This window comes from Pygoscelis adeliae, unplaced genomic scaffold (genome assembly GCF_000699105.1).
Source record: "Pygoscelis adeliae isolate BGI_AS28 unplaced genomic scaffold, ASM69910v1 Scaffold27, whole genome shotgun sequence".
Classification (NCBI taxonomy): domain Eukaryota; kingdom Metazoa; phylum Chordata; class Aves; order Sphenisciformes; family Spheniscidae; genus Pygoscelis; species Pygoscelis adeliae.
In genome coordinates this window covers 4,642,088-4,654,409 of record NW_008825410.1, presented here as the reverse complement: position 1 = coordinate 4,654,409, position 12,322 = coordinate 4,642,088, and the positions used below count along the sequence as shown (strand labels likewise).

Sequence of the window (12,322 nt, the reverse complement as noted above, 5' to 3'; positions counted from 1 at the left end):
AAATTGTAATGGAAAGTAAAACAAGAGAGACAGAGAAAAACAAAAACCCAGGGAAAGAAAAAAAGAAATTCTGCAACTGCTCACTACCTGCCAACCAATGCCCAGTCAGTCCCCGAGCAGTGCTTGTTGCCCCCCAGCCAACTCCTCCCAGCTTATATACTGAGCATGATGACGTATGGTATGGAATATCCCTTTGGACAGTTGGGGTCAGCCGTCCTGGCTGTGCCCCCTCCCAGCTTCTTGTGCACCTCCTCGCTGGCAGAGTATGGGAAGCTGAAAAGTCTTTGACTTAGTACAAACACTGCTCAGCAACAACTAAAATGTCAGTGTGTTATCACATTATTCTCATGTTAAATCCATAACACAGCACTATACCAGCTACTAGGAAGAAAATTAAGTCTATCCCAGCCAAAACCAGGACATCCAAGCACTACAAAACTCACATAACTGATTTTTTAAAATTCAATTTCACAGAAATCAAAATGTAGGCTTCTAATTATTTGCTATGTTTTCAGGCATATTTCACACACCTCATAGATCTCACTAATTCTACAAAAACGTGTTGCTCAGGACTGCCTCATACTCATCTGGGGGACAGAGTGTAAAATTTAATTCCGAGAGAACCAAGAAGAGGGTAGGAAGATCACTAGCTCCTGCCACATTGCTACAGACAAAAATCAGTAAGAGAACAAGAGTCTCTACTTGAAATCAGACAACAGGAATTAGACGAAGAAGTTTAGAGTTCCCTTACAAGGCTTAGCAGAACAGCCTAAGAGAAAGATGCATTTGGCAGAGAGAAAAATGAGTAAATTAAAAAATAAATATTGAACAGGAGCACTTCGGGCAAAAGGTTCATATGAATTCTGCCAGTTATCTTTAGCCTTAGAGAAAGCATGTTGCCATAGGTTCAGAAGCCTTCCCTATCACAGAAGGCTAAATTAAGTCCCAGCAAGGAACAGGATCCTTAAGCAGGAAATACAGTCCAACCACGTTCTTCAAACATCTACTAGTAGCAAAGTGAAAGAAAACTGATTATTATTCATTCTGAAAAGAAAACAGCTGAAATAACTTAGTTCTGTTAACTCATTTAACTACTAAATGCAATTTTTAACTAAATATCTTAATCACTCCTGCTTACCATGCATTGGTTTGGTTCACAGCCAATTAAAAATTTACTCCAGGTGCATATCTAAATGTGCTCAAATCCCGTAAGAGTCACTAGACTGTTTGGAACCACAAATTAAATTAGATGTCAGATTATCTTAAGAATGAAGTAGGAGAACAAAGATAGGAGGTCAAATACTTCAAGGGTTCTCTGCCTCCAAAAATAGGTTTTAAGCATTTTTCTGGGCCAACATAAGGTGTTCAAAGGTATTATTCCCGGTACTATCCGAAGAACAGAAACTGCTTCAAGGACAATTGGTATCTGATGATCCACAAGTGCTAAAGAACACGTTGTGACAACAATGTGCCTCAAAGAGACAGGGGCTCTCACCACTGGCATTAACAAGTGGGAAAACTGTCCTTTAGCAGTCTCATCCAATTACCTCTAGCTCAAAACATAGCAGAGGTGTGACAAAAAGGGAGAAAGCATGATCTCCTCTGTCCTTGTTGTCTTAAAGAATAGTCCTAGGACTAGCTATGCTCTGTATCAGACTTTTCTTCTTCTGGACTTTCAGCTTTGGAGCTTTGCTAACGAGTGGTACTCTAGCTTCATGGTTTTTGGAGCAGTTATACAAACTCATTCATCTTGCTAACAAAAATTCCTGAAGACACTGTGTCACTCTCTCTTTGTACATGTTTTCAAACTTAAGCATCAGAACACTTAGATACAGCATGTTTCCCTATAAGGAAATAGCCACTATACCTATCACAAAGAAAATTTCCTCCTGAAAGTCTTCAAAAATGGTCATTGCATAAGCTAAAGACGAGAAGAAAACAGTCTAAATACAGAGAAAGGGAATGTAACAATGAATCCTAGCTGGTATCCACAAACAAAATGGGAGGAAAAAATCAGGTCTTCAAAGTATTTATAAATAAAACCACACAAAAGAGAACAAGTAAATCTCAGTCATTCTTGAAGCTAACCATTAAAATCATCTAGAAACACAAAGTCTAACAAAGCTACACATAAACAGATCTTCTGACATAACACAAACTTGCACATAAAATAAACCCTACCTGAGAAAGGTACATCTCTCAGAACAGTAGAAGTCCAGCCCCTCCACAGGGAAAACCATCCATCTATAGCCACTTTACTGCTGACGCACGTGTACAGTTGCTTGTAGGACAACTTGCGATACTGCATTCGAGTTCTGATCAGCTCCAGGGGGCTCACTACAGTAACTGAACCAACTGCAAATGAGAAAAATGTGGGCTTTTTTTAAAAATCACCATTTACTAGTAACACTTCCTGAACATTACAGTCAGGTGTCATCTTGCTTTATATATTTGATTCCTTTCAACTCTTCCATTTTCCTTGAAATAATTCCCCAAATAAGTTTCCTTTCCAGATAAGAATACCATATCTATTCACAGTACCTAAACTTCCCTGGCACACAAGCTACCTACCTTTTTTCAATACTGGCATGTTATAATCCATGTAACATGTTAAGAATCCTCATTTTCAGATTTGTTACATAAATAGGCTGAAAATCTCAAGTACATATAAAGATTACTTTCAATAATTACCATTTTTATGTGTAACTTGAAGAAAGTGAGCTTGGGGTTTGGGGTTTTTTTTTGTTAAGGATTAAAAATGATGGTTAGAGATTAAGCATTTATTGATTTCTAAGCAACTTTGCCATTCTTATTTTAAACTATCAAGAATATTTAGCAGGCATTCTGTATCTGATAAAGTAACTCTCTTGCATCTCATGCAAAGATCAGTGAGTCACCACTCACTAACAAACTCCCATCACACATGTAACAGACTTCAATGATTTTACTAGACCCAAAAACTTTTCTCCTGTTGCTGGGATAAGGTTTCTTTGGCATGTGAATTTAAAATCTGGAGCAGCCTAATAAGAACAATTTGCCACATCACCACAGAGTAACAATTCTTTTTCCACTAGTCTTCCAGTCCCCCTCATAGCTGTCACAAGTAGAATACGGAACTACATCCTCAGCCTTCTATGACAGCCCAAAAATATATGACCTGAGCTACTTCTACAAAAATAGATGAGGAAAGGATAAACAAAGTAAGAAGATATAAAAACAAATTCAGTCCCTTTATATCATACAGCAGTAAAACCAGTACAAGTCCAATTTTCATCTTCCTTGTAATTACCTGTGTAGCTTCCATTATAGAAAATAATGATGTTTATTATTAGATTCATGACAGAACAGACTTAAACTAAACTGTCCTTGGTAGAAGTCTAGAACTATAGAATTTTGAGCAAATTACAAATGTAGTGAAAGTGTAACAGCAAAAATAAATCACCTTATTCCAGGTTAGAGGGTTACATTGCCCAAGAAATACTGGGTAATTACAGTATTCCTTCCTATGCTCAGCTCCACGTAATATTATCCCTCATTTAAAGCCACAGCAAATTTACTTTAAAAACAAAACAACAAAACAAAGACAAGAAAACAGCATCAGGTATTTTATTTCAGTTTTCTCTTTAAACAGATGACAACTTACATCTGCTTAAGGAACCTGCAAGAACTGGAATGTGTTCATCATCCTTTCCTAGTCCAGATTTCAGAGCTTCACTCAGTTGGTCATAGCAGGTAAAATAGATTACTGTGGTAGGAAGTGCCATTATTCTAAAATATAAAAGAGAGAATCTAAATTAATACAAGGAAAGCAGGAGCATGAAGTCAACCATCTTGTATGGATAGTTTGCTCAAATAAGGAAAAGTTAAATCTCCAGCTGTGTGTTATGGATGAAGAAAAAGCATTAATCCCATGGCTTCGATTCACTGCCTCTAGTTCAGAGTTTCATATTCACAGATTTCCCAGTTTTCCAGTTTTTCATTCCATTAGGAAAAACTATAACTAAAATGATGGTGGATTATCTCAGTCAAAATTTATTTCATATCAGCTTTGGAACTGTTTTGATAATGGAATTGAAAGATCTGAATATGAAGCAAGCAAACAAAACATTGTGGAAGTAGCTGCTAACCTTAATTTTTTATTCATTTAACAACTGAAGAGTATTTTCTCTATCTTAATCAACACTTACGATTCGCATTACTTGAAAGACAATGCGGAGTGGGTAAATATAAGCTTTTTCCATTCCAGCATAGTACAGACTATAGCAAAAACAGCTAGATCTATAATCATTCAGTGTAGGGGTAAAGCACCATATCTTACTATAAAATGGCAATTATATTTCTGTGTTTTGTCTGTGCCAGTACAGCACATACCACCATTACCAAAAAACAGCGAAGACTGTCATGCTTCGAAAACCAACAAGCCATAGTTTAGATCTTCTTTCAAAACCCGTGTACCTCTCTCTAGTCAAGAAGCTGGTTCTTCTCTGCTGGAGTACAGAACATATGTTGAAGAAAAAACTGTCTTGGCTGAAATACAGACCTCTTAGTTTGGTTAGGTCCTAAAGGTTTATATATTGAAATGGCCACATGCTCCAGGATGAATAACAAGGCCTGAGCTCCACCATGCTTTGCTTTTTTCTGCCTGTATACTGAGCACTGTGTGCAAATCAAAAGTGTGCCAGTGCTTTCCCACTGGGCAACACTTCCCGTCTTACAAGATACAACTTTAACATACATGTTAGATTTGACCACTTTATTGGATTGTTTATGGAGGAGGACATAATTATAGAGGTCTTAATTACTATCTGTACCATGTTAATATGAATAAAAAGATAAAACACTTTGGTGCTGTTTAGCCTAAAGAGAAGACAAGGAGGAGGTTTGATAACAGTGTTTAAATACGTAAATTCCTCTTGTAGAGAGAAAATGAATGATCTGTTTTCCATGGCAAAGTTGAATAGGATAAAAACCAATAAAGTTCTTTGGAATAAAGAAGATTCTAGTTAGATGTTTAAAAAACATTTAAGTAAGGGTAATGAGGTGCAACACTAGAGTGTCTGTGGAAACAGCTGTGTTGCTTATTGCAAGTCATTAGTAACAAGCTAGGATAGCAAATAGCTATCAAAGACTAGCACTCTCTAACAATCACATTCAACCCTATGATTTGATGATGCTATCAAGGGGACAGTTACAGTAAGGATACAACCTCTGAAAGGCAGAATGAAAAGTCTGATCTTCCTGCTTAACTATTGAGAATATATCAAAGAAGTTGCAAGGAGAAATCTCAAGATCTGGCAAAAATTGTACTGTCTCTAGATGTTTCTGATCAAACTGATTACATCATTATCTGTAACTTCAGAATTTACCAAATTTTTAAAATCACTTACAAAAGAAACATACTAATTTGTCTAAATAATGAAGTAATCTTTTTAACGAGAATTCATAACACATTACCAAAAAAAGAACATTCAACTTACAGTGTTGGGGGAAGTCCACTCCACAGTGATTTAATTCCCTCTATTTGAATAATTTTCACAAATGCATCCTAAAAATACAACCAGGCAAAGAGCAATAATTAGCTCCAAACTTTTGTACTCAGTAAGATATTTTAGTTGGCAGAACACAAAATCAATGTGTTAAAAATTATGTTTCTAAAATGGCTTATCATTGTAAGATCCCAATTTTGTAATTGCTTACGCTAGCTGTCATATTTAATAATACAAATAGTTCCACTGAGCTGAAAAGAAATATTTGTGATTGAATTTAAGAATTTCCTTCCATCTTTAAAAGACCAAAGTAGTAAATTTCTATGAGTAACTGACAGCCCTGTGAGTAAGTTATTTTTAGAACTAATACAGCACAGTAGTAACTTGTGGAAACTTCCCCAAAATAATCCACTAAAATATTTTTATAATACATACAAACATTCGAGACATGAAATAGCAAGTAAGTCTCAACAATTCTTGAATACTTGCTTCCTCTGACAACAATGTGACAACAAATGTGCAATGTATGTACACTATACTATATACTTGGAAGCTTACAATTAATATCACAGCTGTCACATATATTTCCCTGACCACTGACTGCAGAGGAACACTAAACCTTGAAGGTCATTCAGCTGAAATCACCATCAAAAAGACAAACTCCCGAATATTAGGATACCTGATTTTCTTAAACATTTGGGGGACGAGGTTGAGATTTGATGGATTAGAATATGCTCAAGACCAGACATTATCACATGGCCTCAAAAGATACAGAGCCTGACAAACCACAAAGAGGACTCACAGGAAGAAAAAGGCAAATAGCTTTAGAGTAGGCAGCCTTGATGGACAGATCCACTGAGGTAAAAAGTTGGGGAAAACAGAGACATGATTTATTAAAACAAGCCTGACTTGAAAAAATGGAGCTTTGAGAGGGAGTCAAGAAACCCTAAAAGGTCCTAACACAATTTGACAAAAAAGACACTTAAGAGGAAAAAAAAAAAGACAGAAAATGGCATGCTAGTATTTTATGTTTTCTCTAAATATATTCTGTACTAGTTAGTTTATATGTTTACAAATCCAGCTTCAGCAAATTTACAATCCAGGAAGGTACAGATAAAAGACTGGAGAAAGGACGTAACTAAATCCAGTGACTGAGCAGCATACTTATATACCTAATTATATGAACAAATACAGCAAAACGTGTACAGTCCTATCACTGGCAACCTATCATGTCCACTACAATTTTCTTTACTGCATAGTTTCCAGCACTGTTTTTTTAAAAAAATGAAAGGAGATTCAATGATATGATAGTCATTCTTCTTCATGAATTACCTTGTCACAGCAAAAATGGGCATAAAATCATGTCAATTAGAAAACTAAGTGACTTTCTAAAAATGTTATGGTAAAGTTAATTGAAAAATTCAAACTTATGAAGATATTAATTTTTTTTAAAGTAACACTGTAAAACTGCTCAAGAAACCTCTTGCATGGGCATTTCATTCTTCTCAAAAGTTTAATTCTGAAAAATCCTTGATCAAGTGTAATTTAATGGCAGAGTTAAACAAAATCTTGATTAATGAAGCAGCATCACAGTGTCCGACAGCAAGTCTGCTTCAAATGTCTGGGTAAAACACTAGTCCTACAAGTTTCAGTGGATCCAGAACCTGACACATGAACTTAACTTTAAAACACTATCTGCGTTGTTAGTTCAGCTCAGGAGCATACTGGCAGATCTGTGGACTGAACAGAGGTAAGCAGGTACAGAAAATCAGTACCTGCAATCAGCAACTATTGCTAATATAGCTCAAGTGGGGAAAATAAAACCATAGAGCCAGTATCCTGTGAGGAAAGTGGTTGCAGCTGCCCCCTTGTTCGTCTTAAAGGAAGGAATATGTATTTTCTTGTAGAAAGTAGAAGGTATCATTAATCACCATACAAATTACACAGTGTAATCACACGAACACCCTCTCAAATGATAACAGATTCTACCAGAACTTAAAAAAAAACAATAAATTTACAGTATGGCATTTTAAAATGTTTTCAATGTACAGTTTTATATAAATATAAAATGTTCTTACCAATGTTCCTTTGAAATGCCCAGTTTTTTTATACCAGGCTTTGCTGTCCCCATTCTCACAAACACATATATGATCCATAAGGCCATTCGAGTATACAAAACACTTTCCTAATAAAATGGTGTATAAGAATATAGTTAATGCTTGTAAGATTGTTCTTACTCAGCAGCAATTTCAAATTGGATATAATGGCAACATAGATTTATTTCTGGTTAGACAAAAAGGAGCAAAATAATCTTGGTAAGTCAATGGCAACAAAATAGGTAAAAGGAAAGAGGGAACAAATGTACTCCTCAGAGTGCCAGACTAAATGAAACTGCCCTCACAGGCTCCAGGAGATGTGTTTATGCTATACTACCATCTGTTGAAGGCTAAAAACAACACAGGACCTGAATGTCACTATTGTATGTAACTATGTGAACATCTTTTACTCTTAAATCTTTTATTAAGTAGCCTCAGCATCCACATTACAAGTGAAGGTATTATCTCTTAGGTTAGACTGTATTTATACTAGAACATCCTCTCTACTTGTTTTTGATTTCTTCTACATCATGTACTTTGAACCTGTTTGATAAAATATTATTGCCAGTATAAAAACATACTTTGAGCTTCATATTTTCAGATTTCTGTAGGGTTTAGAATTCGCTAAAAAACCAGGATAGAAGGCACAAGTATTTTTCCTGATTTACAGCAAGTGTGACTGCAAATATTTATCTCCACATACAACACAGAACTTCCACACCAGTCATCTCATTTCCTTTTAAATCTCATTTATTAATTACAACTAAATAGTAGGACTCATTGGCATATCTCTGAGTGCACAATGTCTTCATCTATTTAGAACCCAACTGACAAGTGACTTAGGTAAGACTTACTACTCTTTTGAAAAAGTCTTTGGATTCTGGAGGAGACGAACTTTGATCACATAAGCCCTCTGAGGAAATATTTAGTTATTTATTAATAGCTTTCTTTTTTTCTTAAACTCAGCCCAGTAATAGTTGTACCTTCTGCCACACTGAAAATACTAAGGAAGACAGAAAAAAACCTATTTAAAATGGTATGTATTTATGGGTTTTTTTTCCCACTGTGTCTATTCACTGGCACTTTCTTTCTTTAGCAATTTCAGTATATACTGCTGTGTTGCTTTCCCCCCCCCCACCACGCTGAAGAAACAAACATAATTATTGAGAAACAAAGGAAAACATTCTGTAGCTCAGCATTATGATAACTATCAGCTAAAGGCAACAGCAAAAAGCAAACTGTGTCCTCCATTACAGTACACATTTATTTACCTTTGGGGAAAGGATTGCTTTGGGCTTGCAGTCGAGTTTTGATAACATCAAGAGGAGTTACTAAAATGAAACAAATAAGTCATTTAGAAACACCCTGCATGCCCTAAAAATGTAGAAGTGTACAGATGCCTCACCATGACTTCTACGACTTTTTTTTTTCCCCAGAGGGAAAAAAAAAAGACCTCTTTTACAACGTAATCAGACAGAGGAAAGAAGGAGAACTACAAATCCTGTATCCTTTGCAAGTGACCATATGTATCTTTTCTAATTTCATAACAGTTGCACAGACAACAAATATTAGAGATACACAAAGCTCATCCAAAAAACATCGTGTCATCTTGTCTGAAAGTGCTAAAACTTGTGCTATTATGCTCTGCTGCTAACCTTTTAAAAGTGGTATACCACAAGGCATATGAGATCAGATTTTGGCCTCAAGCATGTAAAATATTACAGTATTTTTCATGTGTTTATTCTTTTTCAATAAACTGACCATAATAGCGACATTCAAAAGAAAAACGTTAAACTCATGATGTACTTTCCTTCTTTGCTGTGTGCAGGCAAGATCTAAATCTTTAGAGCTGTTGAAAAGTAACTGAAGGTTTAGTGAACATTTCATTGCTTCCCCTCCACCCCTTACAATTATTACAGGCCTAGACATGCTGAACACTACAGTGGCTGGTCAGCTGGACTATTGACTGAGGGCACGATTCAGTTGCCTACATACAAGCAGCTAGTGCCATCTGAGTCTCTAAGGTATCCAAAATACCTAGACAGTTGGCAGAAATGACACAGGACCTACATCTTTACTAAGCAGCAGTTAGAGGCTAAGTCAATACTCTAGCATGCGTCTCACTGGACACGTTCCTATGCACAGGCAACTGAGTCACACCTTAGCTCTCTATTGATGCCTCTCAGTTGACTAACAGGAGGTTGACTACTTGGCTCACATTTCCGTATCTAAATGTAGGGATCTAAATGTGACTCCTGCAGCTCAATTCAGTTGCTTAAAATTTGGCATCTAGTAGCATTTTAGCCACTCACACATATTCTGCCTCATCTCCCAGCTGCCACTTCAGAAAGGAGCCGGTCTCCTATACCTCTTGAGGTCTCAAATACCAACACCTTACGCTGTACTAGAATCTTATGTACACACAGTTGGAATCCATCTTGGGAATTCCACAGATTGATGCAGCTTTGCTTGCTACTTTACCTAACATCACAGGACACATGATATAAAGACAGACTAAAAAGACTATGAATTTTACAGGTTCCTGGTAAGATCCTATTTTGTAAAAATTTGGAAATTTTGCGGGGGAAAAATCATGCTTGGAAAATTGCACATTTCCCTGTAGCATAATCCATGTTAAAAGTCAGAACCAAAGGCTAGCTTAAGCCAAAAAGTAACTAAAATGCAAAGTATAAGCTAATGAGCGTGGAGAGCTGCAAGGAATATGAAGTGCTGAATGTAACCAACCAATGCCTCCTTAGGTACGCATGGGAAAGGAGGTCCTGACCGAGATGACTGATTATGAAGCGGAAGATGAATTCCACAGACTATCCAGAAGTTTAAAAGGTTAACAAAAAGCTATCCTTAAAAGCAATGTTTAGGGGCACCGCCCCCAATAAAAGGCTTTGATAGTGTAAGACATCACAGCAGAATAAATTAATGTTACTACTGAAGTGGTAACATGAAGGGGACATCTCACACGGGCCAGCCTTGCAGGATTTGTGTCTTGTACTGTAAAGTAGACTTTTATTTAAAAACCTCTTTTTAAGCAGCAGGAAGTATGGAAATTGATTTTTATTATTAATTTTGTTTCTTGCAGAAAGCAAGCAATGAACTACTACACCTAGAGGAAAAAAGACATAGAAATGAAAAGTTAAAAATTATTCTTATTTTCAGAAATGGTTAAAGATTATCAGGGACAGGAAAGATTTCAATTAACCACATTTGTTAAAATACAAAAAATTATGAGAAAACAATCCCAACACATATGTTCTTGTTGAACATATTAGTGGAAATTTATAAACCATATATATGCAGACATCATGCTGAGTCAAACTGAAGAGTAATCACTTTGCAGAGATTCTCTCTGTGGCAAGCTTGATAGTTTGCCTTACCAAATAACGATGTAATTACAGCTCCACAACAAGAGGCTATTGCTTGCTGAATAACGGTTGTTTTATCTAAGCTGCTATCACTCATTTCAGCCATGGCTTTATCCCTGGAGAAGAAAAACCTGTTAAGGAATAGAAAAACATATTGCAAGACTATGTTCAAAACTAGCAGAAAATGAAAGGAAAAAATATTTTAAATTTTCATTAATACATTATGTATAAGCAGTAATAATGTAAATACTAGTTTTCTACTTGTATACAAGCATCTCCATAATTTTTTGAAATGGGAGTATTTGTGCCATGTTTTGTAAATAATTCAAATTTTCTAAATGACAATAAATCTTTCAAATCCTTCTTACATGAATTACAATGTTTATATTTTTTGTAAACCACATTAAATATTTAATATGTATCACCTCTTGCTGCAACAAAGGGTTTAGGAGCATGTAAATAATCTGTACAAAGATAAATTCCCAGCCTGCGGCGCATAAACTGTAGCACAGCAGAATGATTCATCTAGCCCTCCTCTTGCTTCTGTCATTCCTGTGAGAAAATCCAGAGAGGTCTCCCGGTTGATCCACAGTCACAGCCTACTAGTGATGACTACATCCCCTGGCAGACTCCTCGTGCAATAAACAGTGAATAACTAGTTTTAATGCTACTATTAAATATTAATTCCTTGAACAAATCCTGCTGTATAGCTGCATAGGCAAAGTTACAATACCTTAGGAACGTACTCACAGTATCTAAAAATGAGGAGCTTATATATTGCCAGTATCTGCAACTAGCTAGGACAGGAGAAAATAATAAATTAATAAAAACATTTCACGACATAAAATCCCCAAATAAAGGCATCTTTCAAAATGCATGCCGTGCATAAGTGCAGTCGTGACTTTATTAGTTTACATTGATCTAAGCTTTTTATTTGCTCTATAGGAACATTACATTTTGCTATTTCTAAGTTTCAAATAAAAGAAAGATTAAGCTGCATAAAGCAAGATTCGCTTCTCAGATGCTAACAACTAGTAATTGGGGGGGGGGTTGTCTTTTGTTAATATATTTTTAACTTATTTTATAACGGAACTACTTTCCTGAATAGCATATATAATACGTTTATAAGCAACAACCGGGTTGTGACCTCCGAAGGCAAAGCCTTCCGCGATAAAAAAAGCCGAGCATCCTCCGCCAGGCCCCCCAGCCGCTTGCCACAGCCCGCAAGTCGCGGGACAGCCGCAGATCGTGAAGTCGTGCCCCGAGCTGGGCCAGCGATCTGACCTGCCCTTGAGCGAGGGAATGCCCCGGGGTGGAGGGGGGGGAGCCTCCGGGGCGGGAGGCGCTGAACCCGGTTAAG

At 36.5% G+C, this 12,322-nt stretch overlaps 1 protein-coding gene across 2 annotated transcripts in view; it reads right to left on the bottom strand.

The window, feature by feature from the left end:
• SLC25A40 (solute carrier family 25, member 40) overlaps positions 1-12,123 on the bottom strand; it is a 28,441-nt gene extending 16,318 nt beyond the window's left edge. The window contains exons 1-7 of one of the 2 annotated variants that reach the window (XM_009330537.1): positions 12,110-12,123; positions 10,975-11,093; positions 8,854-8,913; positions 7,565-7,671; positions 5,478-5,545; positions 3,644-3,768; positions 2,182-2,355 (exon numbers count right to left, since the gene is read on the bottom strand). In XM_009330537.1, the coding sequence (XP_009328812.1) occupies positions 2,182-2,355; positions 3,644-3,768; positions 5,478-5,545; positions 7,565-7,671; positions 8,854-8,913; positions 10,975-11,068 (628 nt within the window). In that variant the 5' untranslated portion in view covers positions 11,069-11,093; positions 12,110-12,123. Of the gene's footprint in view, positions 1-2,181; positions 2,356-3,643; positions 3,769-5,477; positions 5,546-7,564; positions 7,672-8,853; positions 8,914-10,974; positions 11,094-11,712; positions 11,749-12,109 lie in introns of those variants that run through there. The other variant, XM_009330538.1, reaches the window with a different exon arrangement.
• Positions 12,124-12,322: the final 199 nt, after the last annotated feature.